The sequence below is a fragment of the Artemia franciscana genome, chromosome 13 (assembly GCF_032884065.1).
Source record: "Artemia franciscana chromosome 13, ASM3288406v1, whole genome shotgun sequence".
NCBI classification, from domain to species: domain Eukaryota; kingdom Metazoa; phylum Arthropoda; class Branchiopoda; order Anostraca; family Artemiidae; genus Artemia; species Artemia franciscana.
In genome coordinates, this window is record NC_088875.1 from 4,172,984 (window position 1) to 4,186,236 (window position 13,253).

Genomic DNA, 13,253 nt, shown 5'->3' on the forward strand with positions numbered 1-13,253 from the left:
TACAGATCATGTAACAAGGCTTTTGGGGTTTTCATAAATCACAAGAGCCTGGGGCAAGGTTTTGAATTATATGCTGGGGATAAATAAGGTTCATATAGAAGTGATGGCTGTATAAATTATAGAGGTGGCTCATTTGCTTGAAAATTGGCAGTTCTTGCTCCCTGTTAACAGTAAACCATTATGCAGGTCAAATAGCGCCCCTAACTACTTCATATCATGAAATACATCTAATTGTGACATATCCATTATAAAAAAAAAAAGAATAGTCCGAAGAGCATACAACCATGCCTCCAGGCTTGACACACACCCCCTCCAGCCCTGGGGCAAGGACTATAACTTATAACCTGAGAGCATTTGAGGTTTTTATGCAATGGGTTGTCGTATAAACTTCAGACTGGGCGGATTGGATTAAAAATTCGAAGTTGTATTGCCCCTTTTAAGATTCAAAGTGGATTTGAGAGCAACCAGCCCATCATGGTTGAAAAAAATTACCCCACGCCCCTCATTTCCCTGAAACAAACATACAAACGAAGTTTTGAGACATCCATTCTTTCGGCATCGTTGAAAGATTAAGTAATTATGTGCTTGGGAATGTCAACTTCTTCGCCCCGAGGCCTCAGAACAAGGACTGTAAGTTAGGCAATTTGTTCATTGTTTGCACATAGTATGTGTTATTGAGAATGCGTGTTTGACTTCTGCTTTCCCCAATTACGAAGGGAATTAAGGTGAGTCTTTCAAGGAATGTTTAACTAAATCAAGAAATGTTAAGTATTATGGATTGAAATGACTGAGTATATCAATCTGGAAATTTTGTGGAGCGATATAGGAGATGATCAATTGACAAAAAAGCAATATTTGCATGCTAATGCTACTACAACTACCACTGCTTCTATTGCTACCACAACTACTACTACCACTACTATCAATAAAACTACTACTTCTGAAGCGGGTCTTACTAAGGCTGGGGATATTGAAATACACATCTGAGGAAACACTGAGGGGAAACGTTGAGATGAATCAAAGCATATTATGTGCCTACAGATTGACAATACTGGCGTATCAGCAATTTTCAGAACGGATTATCGTATCAGGAGGAAACTTCAGGGGTATCACGAGTGGGATATTCGGTTTACCAACAGGCCAAATGAGCCTGCTACAACTGCCACTACTGTTACTATTACCAATAACAATACACTATTACTGCTAAAAATTCGAGAAATTATTGATGTCAAATTTAAGCTGACATAGGACACTATGTGCATTTAGATTTTCAAAATAGCATATACTAGGCAGTGCAATAGCACTGTAAAACGATGTGAAGAACGTAAAAAACGATGTTGCCACAATCTATTATTATTATTTATTCTCTTTTTTTGGTTTGTTTGTCTTAGACCAGGGCACTTCGTATCGAAGAAGTTGTCGTAGAAACTTCAAAAAAGGACTCATTCGATTGGAAATTGAGAGGGTTAGTGTCTTTTTTAATAGTCAAAAGTGATTGGAGTGCAACTAACCTCCCTCCCACGTCCACCATTTCCCCAAACACGTCCAATCAAAATTTTGAGACCAACATTTTATTTAACGTAGTTGAAAGATCTGGAAATAATGTCTGTGAGGATGACAACCCCCTCCCATAGTCCTCAGGGCAAAGGTTTTAAGTTATGACCTGGGGGGCATATAAGGCTTTTATAGGAAGCGTTGTCGTAGAAACTTTATAAAGGGCTCATTCCATTGGACATAGGATTAGTGCTCTTTTTGTTAGTTGAAAGTGATCAGAGGGCAAATGTCCCCCTCCCCCAACACCCATCATTCCAAGCATTTTGGATCCAAATTTTGATGTAGCCATTTTGCTCAACGTAGTTGAAAGGTCAGGAAATTATGTCTTTGATGATGACAAATCTTCCCCAGCACTCACGGTAAGTGTTGTAAGCTATGCCCTGGGGGAACATGAGGTTTTTTAATGGAAAGCATGGTCATATAAACTTCGGAAGAGGCTCATTGGATTGGTAATCAGAAGCCCTTTTAATGTTAAAAGTGATGGGAGGGTAGCATTTTGTGGAAAAAAGTTTTTAGCTAATTGAACCATGGTCTTTTCAGGGAAAAAGAAAATAATAGTCTAAATCTTTTCAGTTTTTCCTTACGAATTTATAGTTTGGCCTGCTGTTCGTATAATGAAGAAACTGTTCCACATGCAGGCTGTTGAGCAAATAAAAGTGAAAAAGATGTTTGCGTTGCAGCTTGATGAAAGCACGGATGAGTCAGGTTAAGCCCAGATGATTGTTTCTGTCTGATATCAAGATAATTCTGAGATAAGAGAAAATATTCTGTTTTGTCAAAACCTACCGTCGAGAACAACAGGAGAAGAACTATTCAAGGCGATTGACCAATTCTTCTTAGAAAGGGGCATCTTGTGGGATTGGTGTCTCAGTTTGCAGTGACGGGGCTTCTGCCCTAACAGGGAAGAATAATGGGCTCATGGTCTGGAAAAGGAAGAAAAATTCTAATGTGAAGTGGTTGCACTGCATCATTCACAAGCAAGCTCTTTCATCGAAAAGGATGAACGCATATTTGGACGGCACCCTCAACGAGGCTGTAAAAGTGATCAATTTCATCAAAGACCGACCACTGGACTCAAGACTGTTCAAGTTGCTGTGCGAAGAGATGGGTTCATAACATCAACATTTACTTCTGCACACAGAGGTTCGCTGGTTATCTCGCGGGAAGAATTTAAGTAGACTTTTCGAGCTCCGACAAGAAAATCATATATTTTTTCTGGATCAAATGTCTGCATTCAGTTCACTTTTTGAAAACCACGACTGGTATCCTATCTTGCGGAACCCCGTCTAAAACCCTATCTTGCGGATATTTTCGACAAACCGAATACCTGAATCTCACGATGCAAGGTTTCTGGACGGACGAACTGTTTCTGAATTAGAAGATGTGTACTTTCTTCAAAAAATTGGAGTTCTGTCTTCCCGACCCTTGACAAGTTTGCGGTTGGAAGCATAACCCATCCACAACAGCAATCTTAAGGATACACCACTCCACACCTTTGAACAAAGGCTAAATTGAACACGTAGTGAGGTTAAGGTAAAATATTATGAAGTTCTGCTACCAATTCCACACTTAATAGATATTCTTAACTTCTACATTTAAGCCCCATGACATATATTTCCATATTAAGCGTATAAAATGATAATATGTGATTTTGGATACTCGCAAGTTCTGCTTCATTTGACATCTAAATCAGCCCAAAACATTTGCAAATTTTATTTTAGTCTTCAATTTTGACCTGTTTTCATTGATAAAACCAAACTACAAATCAATAAATCTAAAGTTTAATGGTCTATCAGGGGTATTGACACCTCTGGTGGCGCAGTCCAATTCTTCACAGTGCCATTCTATCTTCATCTGCTGAAGAACCTGCAAAATAAAAAGATCAGATCAGAAAAGTAAAGGAAAACCTAAGTGATTATAAAAGTAAACTAATCTATATATGCACGAAAAGGAAAATACTGCTACTACTACTAAAACCAAACCGTAACACCAAGCCACCTGAAGGCAACAGAGCTACACAGGCTCCTCCATCCAAATCTATTCAGTGCCTCACTCTTTCCACCCTCCCTGGGAAGTTTAAATTTGTTTAGCCCCAGAGGCATTTTCATATGATCTTAGGACTATTTTGAACAAAATGGCTATTTCGAAAATTCGATAGGATGCATTTGGGGAATTGAAAGCGTTAGGGAGGGGGTGGCTAGTCTCCAATCATATTTGACTCTTAAAAAGGGAACTAGAACTTCTAATTTTTTTTCTGGGCAAATACAGTGAATATTTATCTAGTTTGCGCATAAATGAAACCCTCCAATCATTTCTAGTGGTTTTACCTTAATACCCTTTGCATTTTGGAGATTCAGGGTCAAACATGTCCACTTTTCTACGCAAAGGTCAGGGGTTTCATCAACAAAAACTAATTTTTACGTGAATTATCACGTATATGAGGGGGTATCCCCATTCGTCCATACCTCGCTCTTTACGCTTAAGTTTTAATTTTCTCCAAACTCTTTAAGGATTCTCCTGAATCACAGAGGCCGTTTAATTAAAACTAATAGCTCTTTTAAAAGAACTTAAAAAAAATTCATCGTAAAGAGCAAGGTATTGCTGAGGAGTTACCCCTAATATACGTAATAGTTTCTGCTCGTTTTAAGTCTTAATGTTGGTAGTTACTTTCAGTTTAAGAAAAACTTGTTTTTTTTTATTTGATTTCTGATAGTTTTTAAGTAATGCTGGGAAATGCGTGTCCCCATCCGTGGAAAATTTCCCTCTCTCCTTGGAAAAATCCTCCCACTTAACCCCCCCCCTCCCCACTTTAACCCGACCCGAAAATTCCCCCCACAAAACGTAAGTAGGCTATAATTCCCATTGACAAATACTTCATGTAAACAGCAGGCAAAGTTCATAATTGCATCCCTTCCCCTTGGGTCTGTGGGGGGTTAAGTCATCCTCAAAGACATAGTTATTAAATTTTTGACTACACTGAACAAAATGGCTATCTCAAAATTTCGATCGGGTGACTTTGGCGGGAAAATGAGCGTGGGGTGGGGCTAGCTGCCCTCAAGTATTTTAGGTCACTTATAAAGGGCGCTAGAACTTTTTATTTTCAGTAAAATTAACCCTTTCCCCATCTTCTACGATCAATGGCTCGATACGATCACCCTTGGGAAAAAAAAAACAACAAATAAACACGCATCCGTGATCTTTCTTCTGGCAAAAAATGCAAAATTCCATATTTTTGTACATAGGAGCTTGAAACCTCTACAATAGGGTTTTCTGGTATGCTGAATCTGATGTATCGATTTTCATCGAGATCAATTGATGCTTTGAGGATGTTTTCCCCCTTTTTAAAAAATTTGGCAATTTTTTTGGGCTTATAAATTTGATAAATTTTACGTATGTTGAATAAGCATCAAAATTCGATTCTTTTGATGTATCTATTGTTATCAAGACTCGGTTTCTTAGAGTTTCGGCTACTATTGAGCCTTATCGCTCCTTACTTACAGTTCGTTACCACGAACTGTTTGATGAACGACGAACAGCAAATTTTACTGCGAGAAAGGATTAAAAAAGCTTTCGTCGCTAATTTTGGGCTTTCTACTTGTATCTTGTTCACTATAAAGCATTTTTGCATCATTTTGAACTAGGAACTCTGCAGACGGCAATATTTATTTAAAATTTAAGGGGAGGGGCTTGTAAATTAGAGAGCATTATATCGTCGGAATAAACGAAAAACATCACAAATTGTAAGATAATTATATAATAGAAACGTTCGGAATAAAGGGTACTCTACAGGCAAATGTTTTTATTTAAGATTGAAGGGGTCTCAGAAATTAGAAAGCATTATATAATAGAAACGGAATGAATGAAAAACATCACAAATTACAAGAGAAACTAAAACAACAAGATTTCCCAGGGGATAGGGTCCAAACCTTTTTCAGGTTGTCCACCGATCATAACCTTGTATAGGTGTGTTTTAGGTGGTAGTTTATCTGGGAGATACACGGTAAGCTCTGTAAGCTGGTAAATAGGAATAGGGAACTACTGCTAAAAATACGGAAAAATATTGGTTACCTTGACAGTAAGAAGCCACATTTCTTGCTCAGCAATTCTACGGCCTATACACATTCTTGGCCCAAAGCCAAAAGGTAAAGTAACATATGGATTCGGCTTAACATCTGAATCAGCCCCTTTCAGCCACCGTTCTGGCAAAAATTTGTCTGCTTCCTTGTAATAGCATTCAAGAGTAGACATGTATTGGTTCGGCATAGTGATCATGCACTAAAAAAAAAGGCAATTTTCATCAGATAGCATATTTAAACGATGCACTTAGGCGCTTGGTAATATTCATAGATTAACATAGCGACTTGTCGATGCAAAAACTTCATTTTACGATTGAACTAAATGACCAAAAAGTTTCCTCCTTCTATAAACAATTATAAGAATTACCACAACTCCTCCTTCCAAGATATCAACAAAAATCAAGAAAACTGCGTTTGCTTGAGTTTTTAAGAGAGCTAAAATTGTATTTTAAAATTTATTGGCATTATGGCCAATGAAATGCTACTGAGAGCTTTATAAGTCTGTGTTTTAATTTCTGCTGCGTACTTAAAGCTTTATACAGTACGCTGTAGTTCTGCAGCGTTCTACAGCGTATTCTTCATCTTGTTTTGTTGCTTCAAGACTCTAGCTTCTAAAGCTTCTGAAATTCTAAAAAACTTCTAAAACGTTGCTTCTAAAACTCTAGAGAAATACGTACAGTCAGTTTATTTGAAACAAATGTTGCGGAATCTTCGAAGATATTCGTTTTTCTTTGTTTAACGTTTCAACTCCTCTCTTCACTTCCGTCAGAAAAACTTAAGCATACTGAACCCATGCTTTTTGTTTTTGAAAAATTCTACCAGAAAGCAGCGTTTCATCCAGGCATGCAATCGAGATTCTGGATCAAGAAATACAGATCATGTACATTGGGTCTTTTACTGACCACGTGCTAGGATTCTCTCTGTAAGTATTGTAAGTACAATAAACAAATAGATCATTGAAGGAAAGTTTAGTGCTAGATAGGAAATGGATCTTGTAACTCATTGTTGAGTCTCCGAAAAAACACATAAAGTGTTAGCAGTGGTGGATCCACAGATTTTCTTCTGGTGCCCTCATTACTTGCTTTTTTTCAGATTTTCACTCTTTTTAAAAATTTGGTCAATTTTTGGCACCCCTGTCACAATATCCCCAAAGATTTTACTTATCGGCACTCTTGTCACTTTGCTCCCCCTCTCCCCAAGATTTTGCTCTAGATCCGCCCCTGGTGTTTTATTCTAGGAAACTAAGCTTAATAGTACCCAGGAAATTTTGCTGTCGCCAGGTGCTCAAATCTTTGATTTGTTTTTAATTTTCTTCGCATATAGGTCGGTTCTTTTGGGTAGTTTGGGGCCTACTCTTATTGTTTATTTAATCGTGCCATAGAAATTATTTGATTATGAGCTTGTCTGCTGGGATACTATATTGAAAGTGAAGGTTTGTCAGTACATTCAGTAGAATAGATGTCTATTTTGGATGTACCTGTCATCTTCTTAGCTACTAGTCAGTCCCAGTGATTAGGTTTTCTGTCAAAAGAGCGAACCCTTATGACATAAGTTGCTCATAAGTTGAGCAACTTATAAATTTCTTTCATAAGTTGCTCATAAGAGCAACATAAGATACCCATAAGACATAACATAATATAACACAACATAACATAACATAACACAACATAAGACATAAGAGCAACATAAGAGCTCATAAGACACCCATAAGACATAACATAACATAACACAACATAACATAAGACACAACATAACATAACATAAGACATAAGAGCAACATAAGAGCTCATAAGACACCCATAAGACATAACATAACATAACACAACATAACATAACACAACATAAGACATAAGAGCAACAGAAGAGCTCATAAGACACCCATAAGAGCAACTAGTTCTTGACCACGCTGCACATCTTGATTGCACCCACAAAATAATTGAGAGCACAAGACGGTTCAAGTTGGTGTCAGATGGTTGTCGGTTAATAATGTAAAGAATCCATTATTCCCGTTATAAATTGATGGTATCGGTGGAGTTCGAACAATAAGAAAGGGAAAAAAGGTAAGTACTTACACCTTTTGGAACCTGGTAACCACAGATTACCATGTCTTTATTGTTGTATCTGGAATTTCCAAAAACAGCAGGTGATAGCCGAAGGCTTTCTTTGACGCAAGCTTTTAGGTATTTCATGTCAGTTAAATTCTCTGGTTTCAGCTTGGCATCAGGTTTTGGAAGAAATCTGCGGATTTCTTCTCGAAGTTTTTCCTGTTTGTCTGCATTGCGAGCAAGATGATAAAATATGAATGATTGAGTACATGATGTCTGAAAAGAAATTTTTGGGTAAACCTGTACCAATATTTTTAACATGTTTAACGTATGTGTATAAGACATAGCAAGTTTTAACGTATATAATACATGCTATATTTATAGGTGCGTTTAACATATGTTTGTCATATATATATATATATATATATATATATATATATATATATATATATATATATATATATATATATATATATATATATATATATATATATATATATATATATATATATATATATATATATATATATATATATATATATATATATATATATATATATATATATATATATATATATATATTCTGAGTCCTTTGATTTTTGAATTAAAATGGAATAGTTGTGAGCATCAAGTCATGGCTTTTTGTAGAAAAAGCCAAGACAGATAGCCCAATTGAGTGAGAAGAAAAAAATGGCATTAATTCCCCCCTTATAGGGATAGTATAAAAACGAGGTTAGTTTATTTGTTAACAGATATGTCTATCTATTAACCATCCATGCATCATCATTGCTAGGACAATGAATGTTATATATATGTATATACATAATAATCATAATAATAATAATCATGTTTAATTCACCCACCATCTACAAAGATAGTTTATGGTGGAGCACTACAAAAAGAAAAAATAAAAGGAAAAGAAACAAGCTTCCGAAAAGACAAAAAGATTCGACAGTCATTGTGATTCACGACACTCAAATAAATACAGGTGAGAAAAATCGTTTGTCTAATTTAACTTTTAGCTCTGAATTATTCCGATTGCTAGCCATTATTTGGATGGCTCTCTAAGACCATATTTTTAAAGGCGGGAATTCCTATAATGCTTAGTTACGTACAGCAAAAATTTTGTATATTTATAGCAGCACTTTTTGATCTTTTCAGTATCTCTCAATGACAGCATGTGGGATGCACCGGCGAGGTAGGTTATGTGTGATAAGCGTACTGAACAATAAATCGAGGCAAGAGATTTCCTTGATTAGCGTCCACGATTCGGCACTACAAACGCATAAACACATTTAATGGCGACAGTTGTTTGCCTTACACTGGCTTGTCCAGTGTAAGGCAATTGGGATAGCCCAATTGAGTGAGAAGAAAAAACTGGCATTAATTCCCCCCTTATAGGGATAGTATAAAAACGAGGTTAGTTTATTTGTTAATAGATATGTCTATCTATTAACCGTCCATGCATCATCATTGCTAGGACAATAAATGTTATATATATGTATATACATAATAATAATAATAATCATATTCATTCACCCACCATCTACAAAGATAGTTTATAGTGGAGCACTACAAAAAGAAAAAATAAAAGGAAAAGAAACTTTATTTGAAAAGGGGATATAAATTGGTTAGAAGTAAGCATATAGCATAGTTTTTGAGATGTAAACTTATTGATTATTTGATTGTTTTAATGATTGTTTATGCAATTATAATATGAAGGTATCACGGCCCCGATACAGTATTTCACCTGCCGAATTTCATCAAAAGGAGAGATTGGGAACCTATGGAACTTGATATGGGTAAGTGATGATGAAAGATGGAAGTGGGATATTATTCCTGTCATATTCAGCTAGGAAATCTAATATTTCTGATGTTGCTGAGTCTTTGTGTGGCTTTTTGTGGCTATAGCTACTCTTTCAGAGAATGCTAGTTGAAGGAGTTCAAGTTTAGCGTCGCGTATTGCTGCTAATTCAAAGAACTCACATGTCATTTTCGATAGCAACGTTAGATCCAAATTTCTGTTTGACCGGAGAAAGTTCAAAATCAATTTGAGCTATAGAGACGCCTGTGCCATGTTGCCCACCGATATGCAAAGGAAGCGTTAATCCTCGCTACCTATTCGCCGCAATTTAAGGGAGACTACACTCCCGGCAGCTACGATGGCACTTGCAACGAGTAACCTCCCCTCTTCTGCTTGCCTATTAGGGCATATTGGAAAATTGGCAAAAACAGTCATTAAAATTTTCGATTTGGGCTTTTCTGCTTTCAATGCGCACGTAACAACACTGCACAGTAAATATTCGGGCACACTTTCAACTGCCCAAATATCAAGCCTTGGCAACACTAGACAGCGGACAAATTATTTTAGCCATATTGTTAGAAATAAATAAGCCAGAAAAGGGAGAAGGAGGAGGTTTTTGGTCCGCAGTATAGCAATGTCAATTCACTGAATTTTTGAGAGTCGATTAATATCATATTCACAATAATCCGACGACTGTTGCCGTAAACAAAATATTATTTCGCAAGCAATTATTTCGAAATATTATTTCGCCGTCCTAGCCGAGTCGGTTGGTGCACTGGATTTGGGATCCTTTGTCTGAAAGGATGCGGGTTCGAATCCCAGTATACCCAATTGTTCAGTTTGGGACGGGAGTCAGTGGCGTGACTCTGTAAGCTTAGCCAGAGTCGACCCAGCTTTAAATGGGTACCTGGAGAAATCTGGGGAAGGTAAACAGGAAGGGTGTGCGAAAGCACAGGATGGTTGGCCCCCAACCCCCCATTGCACTTCCTGGCTGAAGGGCCAAGAAACGGAGATCAGCACCGCCGGTAGGGACTGTAAAGTCTAATGCCGTATCCTTTACCTTTACCTTAATAGCTAACAGCTTGGATATGATTTTTGAGTTATTAGAATTTGTTTTACACAATACTTATATAAGATTTGGTGGTGATTTGTACAAGCAAATTGTGGGAATTCCCATGGGGGGGGGGGAGAATGCCAGCCCATTTATAGCTGACTTGTTTTTAAGTCAACTAGAATATAAATATATGATGGATAAGAATAATCCAATTAATTTAAAACATGTTTTGTCAAATAATAAAAGATATTTAGATGATATTTTGGTCTTAAATTGTAAGGATTTCATTGATATTTCTAAAAATATATATCCATCAGAGCTTATTCTTGAACCTAGTCATGGCGCTGGTCATGAAGATCATTTCTTAAATTTAAATATTAATATTTGTGATAATAATGAATTAAGTTTTAAAATGTATAATAAAACGGATGATTTTGATTTTGAAGTGATTAGTTTCCCATTCCCTGAAAGTAATATACACTCAAATATCACATATTCAGCGTTTTTCTCACAGTTACCTCGTTATGCAAGGATTTGTAGTAATTATATTGATTTTAAAAATAGATGTAAAATCTTAAGCTAAAAATTGATATCAAGAGGTTTTTCTGCAAATAAATTAACTTGGCAATTTAAAAAATTTAGTTTTCATTATAATGAACTTTTAAATAAATATCAAAAGAATTATCTAGAAATACTTAAAGAAATTTTCAACTAATTTCGGAGGTTCGAGAAATGTTGTTGCAGCGCCATTTATTTTGAATTGTGTTTCTAATTGAGCGGATTTTTTTAAAAATTAGCCACATGGTAAAGATGAATTCTATAATTGTTTAGTTCATTCAGGTTTTTTGCAATGTGTTAATATTTGTGATTTGGTAAAATTTATTATATTTAGTTTACCTATTGTTGCTAAAAAGAGGGATATATTAACAGGATAAGCTTGTTTTGGTGTTACTTGGTTGTTTTACATTTGCTGTTTTTTTTTTCTTTCATAGGCATGTATTTTGGGGGTGATACCTGACACGGGGATGCCATAGATATTCTGTGGTAGCCACAACACTTGGCTGGGTAGAGAATTTAAAGTGGCGAAACCCTATATAGGCCAGTGTATTCTCCTGATGAGCCCTTGTGTTGGGTTGTTGCCTCTGAATTATTTGTCTTTATTATTTTTTTCTATTGTTTGGTAAATGACGACTTATACTTATTGACGACATGACTGCCTGTCCATGGATTATTCTTTATGGTTGATTGTGTATGGCTATGCTGTTTGACCTATGTGATTGTATGGATGAGTAGGGTTAAGGCCTCATTCAAATGCTGGTCTATATTAATCACTAATTTAGGAAAACAGTCTTCCTTTTCTCCTTCTGTCTCTCTCTTTTTTTTTTTTTTTTTTTTTTTTTTTTTTTGTGTTTGTGCTGTTGCATTGGTGATTTCTCTTTTCATGATATATATATATATATATATATATATATATATATATATATATATATATATATATATATATATATATATATATATATATATATATATATATATATATATATATATATATCCAAGATGGAACCATCTAGACCCAACATTCTATGACCACCGTTTAATACAATTAACCATGAAAAAAAAAGCAGAAAAAAACACACATCAATGCTTTCCATGCAAAAAGTTGTTTTCCCTGTTGGGAAAGTGGGGAGGGGGCTACAATTCTTCTGTAAAAGATTTCCGTTCATGACAATTTCAATGATGTAGTTTTAATTTCTACCTGGAGTCATTTTGGGTGGTTTTTGACTTGTTTTCAAATTTCCCCTAAATGTGTTGTTGCATATACACTCTTTTATAATTAAGATTAACTCTAATAATGGTTATTGTTCTGGAAGAATCTACAAATTACGTTTTTTCTTACTAGACACTTTTTCTTCAAACCAAATTTTTAAATGGATGGTTACTATTTACCATGGTTTATTCTTTACTTACATGATACAGTGGCAGTATGTCTAGTTAATAGCATCTTTTTAATGCAATGGTAGCCAAGAAGAGATCTCGCTGATATGTTTGCTAGAACTCTCTAAGTGTCTAAAGTGTCTATAATTGTACTTATGGAGAAACAATATGGTTTCAGAAGCCGTTTTAAAATGAATAAAACATACCGTGTCGATACCAGCCATTAGAAGATCCATTGCCATTATAACAGTGTCCTTAATGCTTAGGCCACGATCTAGGATTGATTCCAAAATTGTCACATCTGATCCCTCAGGCTTATTCTTCAGTTTGTCAAAAGCATTGTTGATGTGTTTTAGTGAAACTCTAAAAAATTGAAAAAAAAAGTTTCATCTATCCTATATGGGTGCCAACAAAAGAGGCAAGTTGGGGACTTAACCTCCAAGCATTTGAAAACCAAAAGTATGCCAGAAGTACTAAATTTCATCATGTTAAAAAAAATTATCAGACGTTTTCAAACACATTTTTTTAAATCTTTCCACCTTTTCTCAGCTAAACATGTAAAGATGCTTGCCCTTTTCTTATCCCTAACCACAGTACACATATTTCGACAGTAAGATCAAACTAAACAATATCTGTCACCAAGGGTCTTAGCGCATTTAAAAGCTCCTCCCATTTCCTTTGGCTAAGCGCTTCATTGTATATTTCTCAGTAGCTGGAGCAACTTTGAAAAATAATGCGAACCTGTATTATTTATCTTTGCGGAAGCAAATTGAAAGGGGATGAGC

The 13,253-nt window shown here is 35.7% G+C and overlaps 1 protein-coding gene across 1 annotated transcript; it reads right to left on the minus strand.

Annotated features, from left to right (window-relative positions):
• Positions 1-3,252: 3,252 nt before the first annotated feature.
• On the minus strand, positions 3,253-12,831 carry LOC136034414 (probable cytochrome P450 301a1, mitochondrial; the record flags this gene model as incomplete). The annotated part of the gene is given in 4 exon segments (XM_065715581.1): positions 3,253-3,420; positions 5,623-5,829; positions 7,703-7,951; positions 12,675-12,831. Coding segments are annotated over 4 exon segments (721 nt in total), but the record flags the coding sequence as incomplete, so codon positions are not given.
• Between the last annotated feature and the right edge of the window lie 422 nt (positions 12,832-13,253).